Source organism: Grampus griseus (genome assembly GCF_964374135.1).
Source record: "Grampus griseus genome assembly, chromosome: 2".
NCBI classification, from domain to species: domain Eukaryota; kingdom Metazoa; phylum Chordata; class Mammalia; order Artiodactyla; family Delphinidae; genus Grampus; species Grampus griseus.
In genome coordinates this window covers 100,647,433-100,662,180 of record NC_139018.1, presented here as the reverse complement: position 1 = coordinate 100,662,180, position 14,748 = coordinate 100,647,433, and the positions used below count along the sequence as shown (strand labels likewise).

The following is a 14,748-nucleotide window of genomic DNA, read 5'->3' as shown; positions in this document are numbered from 1 at the left end:
AAAATGAATTAAAACAAAAGCTTATATTTAATGTGCTCCTATCTTGTCTAAACATACAAGTGTGTATGAGTGCATGCACACACACACTCACACACCAGGAGTAAAACTGCTTTGCCCTTAATGCTGTCACTGAAGGACTGCATAATTTAATTTCCTTGAAACGATTAACCTGTATGAAAGGAAAATAAAAAGTAGATGGGAATTCTTTGGTGCAAGCATATTTCATTTCATGTAAACCTAAGAAGATATTTATAAAAATTATCACATAAGTATAGCACTACATTTTCTTAAATCTTCCAGGTAAAAGAGAGCCTTAAATTGAAGACGAATAGCATATCAAATCAGAAATCTCAAACACAAATCATTAAGCCCTGTACATGAAAAAATTTAATTATATACTCTATAAACTGCAACAAAAATCCATAATTTACATTTATCTTATCAAAAATGTTCAGATACAAGCTAGAAAATGTTATAATATTTTTATTGCACACATTTTTGGGGATATCCCCCACTTGGGAGTGCAGACTCTTAATAAATCAACAGTACTTTTCTGATGATCGTGCCATTCTCACATTATCCTCTCTTCACAGGTTCTCTCTATACACTCTTCTCCACAGTTATTCTCTGAAGATTTCTCTCTGAAAAGCAGCCACACTGCCACATTGCCACCAAACTGCCTAATTTTCACCTTTTCCTCTCCTAATGTGGTAGGTTCAATTCACTACAGTTACGGTTTTACATTACTATTTTGCGAAGTAGATATTTTAAAAATTCCAGATTATAGAAAACTAAGGGAATAACAGGATTTCAGATGAAGAAAATCTGACATTTGCCTAAAAAAGCAACTATCAGTACCACACTTGAAGACAAAACAACAGGAAAACAACTCACCTAGTAAGTAACTTACCATTCTGTACAGAGGCAATGAAGCCCTGGAAATTTTAGAAATAATTCACCACCACCACAACCACCAATCACCACGTCTGGATATTAAAAAAAACAGAAACACAAAACAACCCTGGTACACTCCACAGAATTTCACATATATGATTTATTACCTAATCAAAAAATTGATATTGCTACCATTTAAAGTTTTTTTTATTGTAAATTATCTAGAACAAGATTGGCCAACTACAGCCTGTAGAGCAAATCCAGGCCACCAACTGTTATTTTTATAGCCCATGAGCTAAGAATAGTTTTTTACATTTTTAAATGGTTATATAAGTACCTACACATACTATCACTGATTTTGCCTTCTGGGCTGCAAACTCTAAACTATTTACTATCCAGCTTTTTGCAAAAAGGTTTGCTAACCCCTGATCTCAGGGATCAGTATAGAAAAAAATGTAATATAAATTAATAAAATTTATAATTATAAATAAAATGAATTGATTTAATTTTCAGCAAGCCGAAGTGGCCTTGAACTCTACTCTCATTTAATTGTGACTCCCTAGAAATTTCATACAATCTGAGGAGTCTGACAAGCCCCCAGAGGTATTCTCAAAGTGAAAAACAAGTAAGTAATTTAAGAATGACTGTTACATACTTCACCACACTACACCATGCATATGCCAATAACCAAAAATATTTTTCAAGAGAACAGTATTACATAAAAACATAGCCATACATATGAGAAAGCCCCACAATACAGGTAGAACAGCAAATTCTACTATTCTTAAAAACCTTAAATTCCAAAAAACACCACCAAAACAAACCCAACCTGGAAGTCATAGAAAATGTGAGCTATGAAAAACAAAGGCTGAATTTTATAACAAAAAAAGGAATAAGCTGAGATGTGAGGTGATTATAAAAATAGTGGATTGACACTCAAATTAAGCAACAGTTTTTACTTAAAATGTAAGGCTTATTAAATAACAGCCACATAGTACAAAGACTATACAACTGAATGGTAACTACCATGAATACCTTCAAACAATAACATTTCTATAATTTAAACCAAAGCAATTTCAAGATATGCTTTCAAATTCTTAAAAAATTCACTTTTATTTTGTGGCTAATTAAAGCTTGCATAAACATTGTGACCACTAACCAACCTAGTACTGAGTCTTCACTTTAAAAGAGGTTCCAGAGTTTTCAAGGTAAAAGGAGTACCAGTCACACCTCTCCCTACTCCCAGTCCTTATGACAATCATGTATTTTTCAACACTCCCAATTGAGAATCTCTAAGCTAGATGACCTCTAAGATCCATTCCAGTGAAAATATTCTATGAGAATTTTAGTTAATATGTAAATAGCATTTATTTTTAACAAAATGCTCAGAAAACCTATAGTAAATGATAAAGACATTATTATAACCATAAGCAGTGAATCTGAAATATTACCACATCAAAGACACGGTCTGATAATGCTGCTCTAGGACTTTTCCTAATCAAAATATGTCCCAAATTCTCAACTGTGTGCCATGGTGTGGTTCTGAGATTATACACATCAAGGAAAACTGTCAGGTTTACAGAAATTCCTTAATGAAAAAAATCATTCTTTTGTTCTCTAGTAACCAAGCAGCCACAGCCCCTGTCATCCACCCTACCAAAAAGAGAACTCAGAATATCCTCAGAGTTCATGTTCACTTGGTGAGAATCAGACACAAACAATGGGAAGATTCAAGGAAGAACCACATATCAGATCTGTGCCACTGACCCACTATAAAACTCTGCAGATCAGTAAAGATTACTGTTGACCACAGAGCATAAACACATGAATGATGATGAACAAATGGACTGGGTAAATAAATAAAAATAAAGGTGATCCTCCTTACATAAGTCCCTGGAGATACCACTTTGCAAGACTGCAGAGTTAAGCCAATGTTGTGGCCTGATGAAAATATTCACTAATGACCAGATAACTTAGAAACAAATACCAGTGAAATATCGCTCACAGATAGTGTGCCTACCTCAGGTCTGAGTCAATGGCATTGTTGGTCAATCTTTTGCTAAATAACCCATAATACAAAGCAAATACAAAAGAAATTCACTGAGAGTTGAATATCATGCAAGAGACTAAAAATTTCACAAAGTCCTTTAAACTTATGTTAAAGAGTCATTTAACCAAACACAAAAGCCATTGACAGATTAGGACCTAACTGAATTAGAGTCAGTTAATAACTGAAGAGAAAATCAACAAGGTTCAAATGTGAAATAAAAGACATTTCTATAATGCCATACAATTTTCTGAAGAAAAAAATACACCAAAAAATTCAACAATTAATCAATTCTTTGTTTATTTAAAATCTAGTAGATTTTATGGTTTTGTTAATATTACTTTCTAATTTTAGCTTTAGTTTTCAAAATAAAGCCCCAAACATTTTTTCCCTCTATCTTCCAAAATCTTGACATCTCTTTGAAGCAATTATTTAATTCTCTTAAATAATTCACACCAGGACTAATTATTCTTAGATAAAAGGGACCTGAGTCTATACAGGAGTACACCTGAAACTCTGGAACCTCTTTCAAAGTGAGGTACTAGTTTGGTCTCTCCCAGACTGGGTAGAAAAGAAACCATTAGCTCATCTCTGGCTTTCTGGATAGGTTTCAGAAAGAACGGCTATCAAGTCATTTTAACTATGAAAAGAGGCTGCTTTTCAGGCTGAGGAGGCAGGGTAGGGACATGGAAAGAAATGATGTTGTCAGGAACAGAGTATTACAAATAAAATGTATATATGCATTGAAAGAAAACATCCCAAACCACTAAGGAATAAGGTAACCTGTAATATGGTAGCCAGAAAGGACAATGTAAAACAATTTGGAAAGACTGGAGGTAGGACCTGGAAGTAGACAGCAAGAGACAAGAACACCGCACTCTACCCTTTCCCACTTTTCAAATCTCCTCTCTGTCCAATTTGCCTCTCCAGTTTTATATCATTCTCTTAACACTTTCAAGGGGAAAGAGGGGGATCAGATGACAGTGACTGAACCCCTGGATCCACCATGCCTAAAATCAATCTACTCCTAGTCATTTGGGATAATAAGTCAATAAATACCACTTTTTGTTGAACACAGTTTAAGTTAATTTCTGTTATTTATAAGATATTTTCACACAGTTAGGGCAGAATAAAGAGATGGATGGGTACACACGAAGGAGAAAGAAAAAGGTGTTCAATAATTCAGACTGGTTAATGAAGAGTCTAAGCAGTAGCAAGAGGAAGAAAAATATATAAAAGCTGTAATGTAGAAAAAGGAGCAAATGAACAAATGGTTGAGGTAAAAAGAAAAAAAAAAAAAAGCAGTGCAGTAGAAGGGGGCTGTGAGCTAAGTTAGAATCAAGAGGGTTAGATCCCTGTTTCCTAATTAACGACTCATTTCATTTTTCTTGGTTTTGGTTTCTTCAATAACTAGGTCTGGTTCACTCAAGTTTTTTCCAGTCCCAACATTTTGTGTTTGTAAGCATCTAAAGATCAGAGAACGTAGATCAATGAATAATAACTCATCCTTCGTTGAGACTTGGGGTTAATAAAACACTGGACAACGTATGAAGGCCTAATCCTTATGAAATACTGTCAAACCAGACAGTAAGCTATACTGTTTCCCCTAAGCACAATTATAATCATTTTCATTATCTCATCTATCGAAAGAATTTCTGTACGTCAAAGTTAGAGATCTTTTTGAAGGCAGGGTTCTATTACGTTTTGATATCCTGAAAATGGTGATTCTACACTTTTTTGTAACTCTAGGAGATTTCTGGAGTAATCATAAAGTATAGTGTAGGCAGAATCAAGTACACAAGAGTTTTCTTTGAAATTTGGTTGTTTGAAATACTGAATATATAGGAAAACAGTGTACTTGGGTTTAAATTCCCAGACAAGCCCAGAGAAACTTATTTAATCCACAATGAGATGAAAATAAAATGCAGTAGCTGCTAACAGAGGGGGGCCCTTTAAACTCGGTCAGGTAAAGAAGGGCAGGGCTGAGCAAACAGACTCTAACAACAATGGAAGGACTGTTGGTTTGTTTATAAGTCAAATACTTACAAAACAGAGGTTTAACAATGCAACAACTGGACCCAATCTGTTAAATTAGCTAAGATGCCTAAAATGACTTATAAAAGTATACCCAGCAGTATTATTAACCTTGTGCTACTTTACATTTCAAAGAACTCTCATATTTTATCTTTTATTTTTCCCTTAACACAACCTACAAACATGTCCCAGTGTGTGCTCCATAGAAAACTAGTTTCCCATAGGCTAATGATGCTTTTTTACAAAAAGGCTTCTGTGCATCATCTGATTCTGGAATGTGATGGGCTAAACATAATTAAATAAGCTCCCCGCCTTATTTTCCCAAAGTACAATCCCTTTAATACCCCAAAGTACAATCTCAATCTCTAAGAGGGGGCATGTGATATATAATGCTTTCCAAAGTTATGTCCCTATGGAACTCTTTTTCATAGTCACCTCTCAAAAGCAGTGTCTCCATACGTATAGTTTCGGAAAATGCTCAGCTAGTGCAACCCTGAAGGCATCATGTAGAAAGAACCAGTACCTTACATGTCTAACGTGCCTAGTGGAAGAACACTGGGAGTCAGAATACATGGGCTCTACATTCAGTTTTGCCGCTTATTGACTCTGTGACCTCAAGAAAAAACACAATTTTTTTGTACCTTATCATTATGTACCTTTATCATTTGCAAAATATCAATTACAACTCTAGTTGCAGCCTTTTCCAGGGCTGAATAAAAGATATTACATGAGATTATAGAATTATAAAATTCTAGAGCTACAGAAGACCTTTGAGACTATACAGCAATACCTTATCTGAAAGGTGAAGGTTATTTTTCAGGATCTGGATTAAAATCCAGACCTCTGTAACTCTCAGCCCTGTATTTTTTCCTATATCACCACATGTTGCTTCCAGTTTTTAAAAGATACAATACTAGCAAAACATCTCTAGAGGCAACATAGGTCTCAGAAAGGAACACAAATGAAGGTCTCAGAAAAAAGGAAAATTGAAGGTACTATCTTAAGTTTCCCATTGACAATACATGCACACACCACCTAAAATAAGTAAAGCTTTGATAGACATGGAGGAGTAGATAGAGTAGTTTATTCCACAATAACTTGGGAATCAAAGGGAGGCAATTCTATAAAATAACTTGCCTTTATGTCCAATTAATAAACTACTCCTACCATCACCGAAAATACATCTAATCAACAACAGGTAAAGGAAAGCAAATATTACTGAAATTAATGAAGGGCCCAAGGGTGGAGAAATGGACCAAAGCTGGAAGAGGACAGAAATAAATAAGACTCTTTGGTGATACTACTGCAATTTACTGCTATTGTCAAAGCTTTGCAGTTTTACTATAGTAGAGTACAGAACTGTTTGATGCTAATTACTTAGTGATGTGCCAAAAGGATGTACTTATTTCACTTGAAACATAAGAAAAACACCCTTTTCCATATTGACAAATCAACAGGATAATTCTGGAATTCATTAAAAAGAAACACTGTTTCAACATCAGTTTTACTTCCCATGTAAAACACTTCAAAATATCTAAATGAATACAGAAGTGCATGTTTCTGTGGCAAACTGTTCATTACTGAATCATTATCAACCCTTGTTAGATAAAATTTCTCATTTTTGCAATGTACAAAATCATTAAAGTATTTGAGAGCTCCATCATGAAAGATAGTAGCACTCTACAATCCACTATTTCTTTAGGCAAATATGCTTATTGCTGAACACAATACGAAAAATAACAACATTCCCTAGACACACAATTCCACCCCCCCTTAGATGGTGTTTTTATATGTTGACAGCAATGATGAAACATGTTACAGCTTTCCAGTTAGCTTTAACTGTTTCTGAGCACTCATCATTCACAGAATCACTCTAAAGTTTTTACCTATTATGACAACTAGGTATCAATAGTTCCAAATGCTTGCTAATACTGCCATGCACATCTCAGGTCTGCTTTAACAATGCAGGTTTTTAGCCTGAAAACTCCCCTAAATTATCAAATGGCTAACAAAGTTAATCTATCCACCGTAACTCTACTGAGTGCTATAAACCCATATTTGGGGGTATCTAACAGTTCAATTACGTCAAGTCACATCAAGTGGGACTGCCTGTTGCTGTATGGAGGTGCTCCACAATTTAAAGGATATTCATTTCCAAAAGCTTTTTAGATTTTGCAGATTGCTTAGACTCAACTGTTAGATATCTCATTTGATCATGTGTACTGAAAATAAAAGGAAGGAAGTGTAGTAAATCAGATATTCCCAAAACCAGTGAAATCCTTTTGAACAATATCTGCCTAATCTTCTTCAGGGTCATTTTCCCCTTTCTTATAGGTAAATTAACATTTTTAAGATTAGGTAGTTAAAACATACAATGAAAATGTACAGCTGCACCTGGTTAACTGTACAATGTAGTTCAGATGAATGCAGATTTTTCTCATTTGTACTGTGAAGGGATCAATCTGTTTATAAACCTGAGTTTTTTATTTCAAGACTTATTTTAGATGCTGATTTTATACATACGGTATGGGTGATTACTGAAAGTATTCTAATAATTATCTGTAAACTGAAGAAACTAACAAGCACATGTTCATAATTGCTCCAACTAAGAAAATGTTACCTCAAACTGAATTACAGAAATATTTTTAGTCAACAACTACTCAGAGCAAGTGACTGACATGCATACTTTTTAGAATTCATTTATTTCCCACACTTACCCCACAATTTTAACAGTCACCTTGGCTCAAAGCTGCACTAATGATGTAATTCTACTGAACTTAAGAGTCATCTCTGTAAGCTAATAAAGGTAAGAACATAAATATAAAAAAGGGCAATTTCTGATTTTTCACAATTCAGTTATATCTTTAATTAAGAAAGCTTAGTTCAATCTGAAATTACAAAAACACTGACTATAGTTTGCTCTACCATATTTACCATAAATTAAACGCTACTTGGGGAAAAGTTATACTACAAAAGGAAACCATCTGGAGTGTCACATCTACTTTACTTTGATAGTAAGCTTGACAGAAAATTTAGAAGATAGATTACAAAGTTTTCCCTGGCCAAATGCAAGGATAATTATTTTGTTCTATATTTAATTCTGATTTTTACCTGGAATGATAATATATTTAATACCAGGATTTTCATTTTCACTTTCATTTATGTTGAAACAAATTGTCATTTTAAACACAAGTTTTATTTTTACTCTTGTGTCATACTCAATGATTCTGGCTTCAAAGTGGTAACTGCCTTAGGCAAAATCCACACTGAAATATCAGAATCTATCTCCTCAATACTTTACGGAGGGTAAGGGAAATAAGGACTGTGCTAAACAAAACCATTTATAAAGAAACTGCAGACCACCAGGATTTTGGATTTGGGTAATCCACTTAGATTAGCATGGCTGTCTCTTAAAAGGACAATTCTAAGATCACAATATAGGTCATGTCCTTAAGAAGTAAAGTAATGAAATCAATGTCAATTACACAAACCTTCCATATTAACATGACGCCACTGACAACCAGTAAGACAGATTAAATAAAGCTTTTGTAATGTGCTCAGCCCCAGCATAAACAAGAAGGAAAAATAATGTCATAAAACAGATTCTTTTGAATCAGGTTCTGCAAAAAGGTAAAATTCTCGCTTAATAAAAGAGTGGCATCCAAACTGGGGGGAAAAAATTGGGGGCTTATCATTTCAGATTGAATAGCTATAAACTTTGATATGAGAAAGTGAGAGGGCAGGGGGAGAGAGGAAGGGAGGGCTGGTTTGCAGTGAGTAGGGGGAGATATAGAGAATGGCTAACCTTAAAGGTTTTGCCAAAAATAATAATCAGGTTTAGGTGGTAGGTAATGTCGTTCAAAGTACAACTTTACTACAGCAGAAGAAAAATTTTTAAATCCCCAATAAGAACCCAAGTGCTTAAAACAAATGCTGCAACACTTAAATATATTATTATGTTTTGATCAAACAGTGTCAAAAGAAATACTGCCCAAAATGAGTAAAATTTGCCTAAAATCACTGCTGTCATATTTTTAATTACCACATATATACAACTGTTAAGACAAATAGTAAATTACAAACAAATGTCTCTGAAATGCTTCCCTGCCCAGAAAGCAGAAAACATAATGCTTGATGGCACAGACACTGCCAAAACTAACAGATAAAACACTGCTGCTTCCTTTTTGATAGCAATGACAATAATGCTCTAATAGAAGGAACCACATTTCTGAACGCTTGGCCCTCAAACTTAGCTGAACAAAGAAAGCCCAGATGCCCCTAGAAACTTAGAAACTTTCTTCTACATACTTAGGTGTCCATCCTGGACAAGGAGATAAAAAATGTCTCTGACCAAAGAGGCTCTGTGAAGACTACTTGCAGAGAAATTACCAACTTACCCATTAGATTTGAGTTCATGAAAGGTGTTGGGGACAAGCCTTCATGGGCCCCTAATCGACTGTCATTCAAGTGATCACTGTAATGAGGGCTGTCTGTAAAACCCTAGAGAAAAAAAAAAAAAGACCGGAGTATTAAAGAAATTATTTGGCAGTCATGCTAATTGAGCATAATGACACTCATCTAATTAATATACAGACTTACAAATGGTCATTCCTAACCAAGTTTCTGGTTCATTACTTGAAAAACTAAACAGAAGTGCTGCTTTTATTCCTTTTAAGATATTAAAGTCAAAAAATTTCTTTATAGATTAAAAAAAAAATTAGCCCTACAATTTCTTTACAGACAAAAGTAAAGTTCTAAAAGGATGAACTAAGAAAATATATTTCTGAGTTACAATAAATTAGGAAAATGTTTATCTGTATCCTCCTTTCTCTGCCTCCATACCCTATCAATAAAGGGTTGGGCAATTATAAGATTTACTTAAAATATTTTAAAAAATCGACAATCAATATACTAGAAATGAATCCTTTCCTAAACGGCAAACAAATATTTAGCAAAAGAAGATCTGCTTATACTCCTTTTAATACTAGTATAACGAGATATACTTCTACAGAAACTGAGCCATGTAAAAAAGAAAACACAAAGATAGTTAATTTAAATTCTTAAGAATCTAAAAAATGAAATTGCAAACACCATGAAAACAATAAAGCTAATGTTATTATTTCACAATAGCTGTTATTAAATTTATCCTTATAACTTAAAACATGTTTTTTAAAAGTGAAGGAGCCGGGCTTCCCTGGTGGCGCAGTGGTTGAGAGTCCGCCTGCCGAGGCAAGGGACGCGGGTTCGTGCCCTGCTCCGGGAGGATCCCACATGCCACGGAGTGGCTGGGCCAGTGAGCCATGGCCGCTGAGCCTGCGCGTCTGGAGCCTGTGCTCCGCAATGGGAGAGGCCACAGCGGAGAGAGGCCCGCGTACCGCAAAAAAAAAAGTGAAGGAGCCTAAAAGACATGAAAGTTCACAAATACAATAAGTGTTACAAAAAGCTCAGTGGATAAAAGCTGTTCTGGTTCTCAGACTCTTATACATGCTAAATACAGCATCACCTCCAAAATCATAGAGTTTCTAAACAAGGCTTTGAACCCCTAGTTAATTAAAACTGAGGTGGTACCCAGCCTTTTGCCAACTTAAAACGATTTTAGTAAAGATCAGAAAACCTTACAAGAGGCCCAAACAAGACAAAAACTGACTGCCCTGGCTTACAGAAACCACCCAGAATCCTCTGGGACTATAAAATCATCCATCAGCGAACATTTATCATTACCCAGACTGCAGGCTAACATTCAAGAAGACATTAATGGGGCTGAAACAGGCCTCACTATCTTTGCAGGCATGCTGTCAGTTCAACCAAAGGGCTAGGAATTGAGGGCTAAATAACTGTCAAATCATTACAATTGCTTGGGGATGCATGTCACAACACCTTCTGCTGTTCTGTTTTAAAACTAATCTGCTGGGAGTGCTAACTCCCAAATGAATCTTTGTTTCATTTTTATCTACTTTTAGAATCACTGATACACATGTGACAGACACTCAAGAAGAATCTTGGTGACACAACTTGGTTATGACCACAAGGGTGTCCTCTGGTAACCACAACCATAGTCCTGTCTGTCACAGCCACACGCAGCAAGAGCTATATACAAAATAGAATGGCTCCCAGCTAAAGTCACTCCTTGGAGTTTACCTCTGTTGCTTAAAATTGAACACCCTTGAGGTGCTAAGTGACATCCTACTATCTCACATTCATCTGGGTGTTTCTCTCTGCCACTCCCTCCCACTGCCATTCTTAGGCATAGAGTCAAAAGAAGACGTTGAAACCTACAAAAAAACCTCACTGAAATATTGTTTATCATTATTAAACAACAGTATTGCTCTTGAAAAATGCAAACATAAATGCATTTGTAGGTCAGCCATGTTGTTCACACTTTATTTGAATGTTAAAGGATAATAAAAGATTAATTTTGCATGTTCTCAATTCTCTTCCTCCTTAAAGTGCAATAAGAACTTTTTTCTTTCATGACTATGAAAATAAAAACATTAAAAACATTTTAAACTATTTCCTAAAGCGCAAGTATATAAATAAATGATATAAATATTATATAATAATATAAATAATAATACAAATAAATCTAAGTTTCAGGGTATCATCAAATAACTGTACACACACAGTGAATTAACTTCACATATAACATATATCACAGTAAGCACAGAGAAGATCTATCTCTAAGCCCCTATTAATATGTGCTCAGAAAACAGAATTATTTTTCTATGAACCATACACAAATAATAGTAAGTACTATCTCTTATCCATTTGCAACCACATACAGCAATGTACAGTATAGAATTTACTACAAGATTATTTCCTAGTCCAATAATAAAATCTGGGATTGTCATATTGTACCACAGAGGAATCTATAAACCTGTGTCATCACATACAAGCAAGATTTGAATATGGGCCCTCCATATCTATTTACTCGTAAATTATATACATATACTATTAACCAATATAACAAATTTCAGTAAGTCATAATTTCGTTCATGTAAGATAAAAATTAAATAGAAATTTGAGTATTTTTTCCCACACCTCAAAGTGCACAAAATTCTTTTGAAAAGCCACAGCCTAAAAGATAAGAGAGGAACAGTTCTTCATCCACAGATGCAAACTGATGCTGGAGGATGGAACAATGAAACTGGACTCAAAAATGTTTGTCATAGTTTCAGGGACTTCCCTGGTGGTCCAGTGGTTAAGAATCCGCCTTCCAATGCAGGTGGCATGGGTTCGATCTCTGCTCAGGGAACTAAGATCCCACATGCCGCGCGACAACTAAGCCCTCACCGTAACTACTGAGCCCACGTGCCACAACTACTGAGGCTGTGCGCTGTGGAGCCCACGTGATACAACTAGAGAGCCCATGCACCACAACTACAGAGAAGCCTGCACACCACAAGGAAGAGCCCTCACGCCACCACGAAAGATCCTGCACGCCGCAACGAAGATCCTGCATGCCACAACTAAGACCCGACGCAGCCAAACAAACAAACAAAGTTTGTCATAGTTTCAGATCTAATGTGTGACAAAACCTCACTTAAAAAACTGGGACTGGCTATTGTTTGAGATTATTCTTATCACTGCTTCCTCATAATAGAAGTGATACCCACCCAGAATATAACTTTTGATGGACCAGGATGAATAGTTACAAAATAATTTATAAACATTTAAATAAGATCAGCTCAGAAAAGTACACAGGTATTTATCAGTCAGCATGTTAATTGTGTCAACTAGCGAGATGATACCTACACAACAGTGTTTTGCAACCTTCAGTGTTCATATCCATTGACTAGAGATTTTGTTAAAATTCAGATTAAGAAGCATAAGGTCTTGAGTGGGGCCTAAGACTCTGCATTTCTAACCAACAGGTGATGGTGATGCTACTGGCCCATGCACCACACTTCTAGCAGCAAGAACCTAGACAATCTGGAAATAAAAATCTTTTTCATATATGGAAATGAAAAACTCAAGTCTACATAGGTGATAGCTGAGTTCTCCGCTTCCCCCCAACCAGAACCACATTAAAACACCAGAAGTATCAGGTAAGTATAAATTAGGGAGAAATACCACCGTTAACAAACAATCTAAAGCAATTAGAATAACAAAATGTTTTTATATATGCAGGTAAGTATTCATCCATTTAGTTTTAAGTAGAAGACAGATGTCAAATAGAGCCTGAATGAAAGAAATGGGTTGGCTAAACCAGAGTTTAAACAGCAGACCCCTTAAGTACCACATACAGTTAAGTTAAGCAAAGAGCATAGATGTCCATAAGTCGGAAAGGCAAAAAGGCATAATGCAGAATGGAGTTGACAGAAGAGCAAGGAAGGAAGCAGAATAATGCAATGACTAGCTAGAGTATCAAATGGCAGGAGAAAATGAGCAGGAGGTGATTGGCCTGAGGGAGGGGTTGGAGTAACAAGAAAGGAACAAAAGCCAAGCAAGCAATTGTTAAAATGAAGCCCAAGGAGATCATTCAGCGGTATTGATAAGTGAATGCTATTTCAATTCTGGAATATAAAGAAAGTAAACCAGGAATTCCCTGACGGTCCAGTAGTTAGGACTCCGAGCTTCCACTGCAGTGGGCACAGGTTTGACCCCTGGTCGGGGAACTGAGATTCTGCATGCAGCATGGCCAAAAATAAAAAAATAAAAATAAACAATAAAAAAAATAAAGTGTACAGCTGGCTTTTTAAAAAAAAGGGAAGTAAACCAATGAGATCATTAAATACAGAACTATCATGGTGCATAGTTTAAACTGATAAAGCATTACCATGGTAATAAAAGGAGTCAAACCTGATCCCCTGGAGCTCCTTATTAAGATCCTGAATTCTGGGAAATGGTTTTACCATGAAAATAGCTGCTAATAAAAATGAGATTTTCATACATGAGAGATGATAAACACTACATTATGAAGGACAGAGCAATACTATCAGATTCATCTATCATAGTAGCTTTTTAGCCAAAGTATGCTGCTAAGCACAAAAGTATTTCCAAATAACCCTAAAAAATTACTGTTCTTGTCTTACAATAAAAATGGAAAGTACTCAAAAGTGCTTTTTTTATCAGTGATTTTATAACTGATAAAATCAGTTGATACACAGTTTACAAAAACTGTTCAATTCTATATTTAATATCTAAATGACAATTTAATTTGCAATTCTTAAATACTCCCACCTATGAATACATAACACTTCATAAAAGCTTTGATATTATGAAATATCTTCTATAAAATGTATTTCATACTTTTCTCTATGTTCATTTTACAGTACAGAATTTAGAAACTTTAATCCTTGCTACAATATGACAACAGACTCTAATCAATCAAAGCTGTTACCATTTTAAAACTAATTTACACTGCACATTATCAATCCAATCTTTTGTTCTATCAAAAACAAAACAAAACAAAAGCACCTAGTATTATTTACATAATAGTGCTCTCCTCTTGTTTGTCTCCTCAAAATTACAGTAACTTTTTTTGTTGCCTAATTCTTCAAATAGCTTTTAAAAAATTTATTTCACCCAACCAATAAATATGGCGTAATCACCAGAGAACGCTCCCAAGTTGAGAAAAGACATGTTTTTTCTAACCTATGTGGCTATTTCTTTGTTTGAAAACCACTGTCTAATTCTATTTTAAAATATTCTTTACAATTCTTTTCAATAGCTAAAAAGGGATGGGGAGAAAGGCTCTTTCAATAAAGATTTACTTTCTCAGAAACACTTTCCCTGACCCTACCAAATTGGGTGAACTCACTCTGAGCTCCCAT

At 35.2% G+C, this 14,748-nt stretch overlaps 1 protein-coding gene across 9 annotated transcripts in view; it reads right to left on the bottom strand.

The window, feature by feature from the left end:
• The window catches only part of TCF12 (transcription factor 12), a 381,119-nt gene that overhangs the window by 188,606 nt on the left and 177,765 nt on the right, over positions 1–14,748 (bottom strand). For 7 of the 9 annotated variants that reach the window (XM_082648173.1, XM_082648177.1, XM_082648178.1 and 4 more), the window contains one exon: positions 9,373–9,475. In XM_082648173.1, the coding sequence (XP_082504299.1) occupies positions 9,373–9,475 (103 nt within the window). Of the gene's footprint in view, positions 1–910; positions 979–9,372; positions 9,476–14,748 lie in introns of those variants that run through there. The other 2 variants (XM_082648183.1, XM_082648181.1) reach the window with 2 other exon arrangements.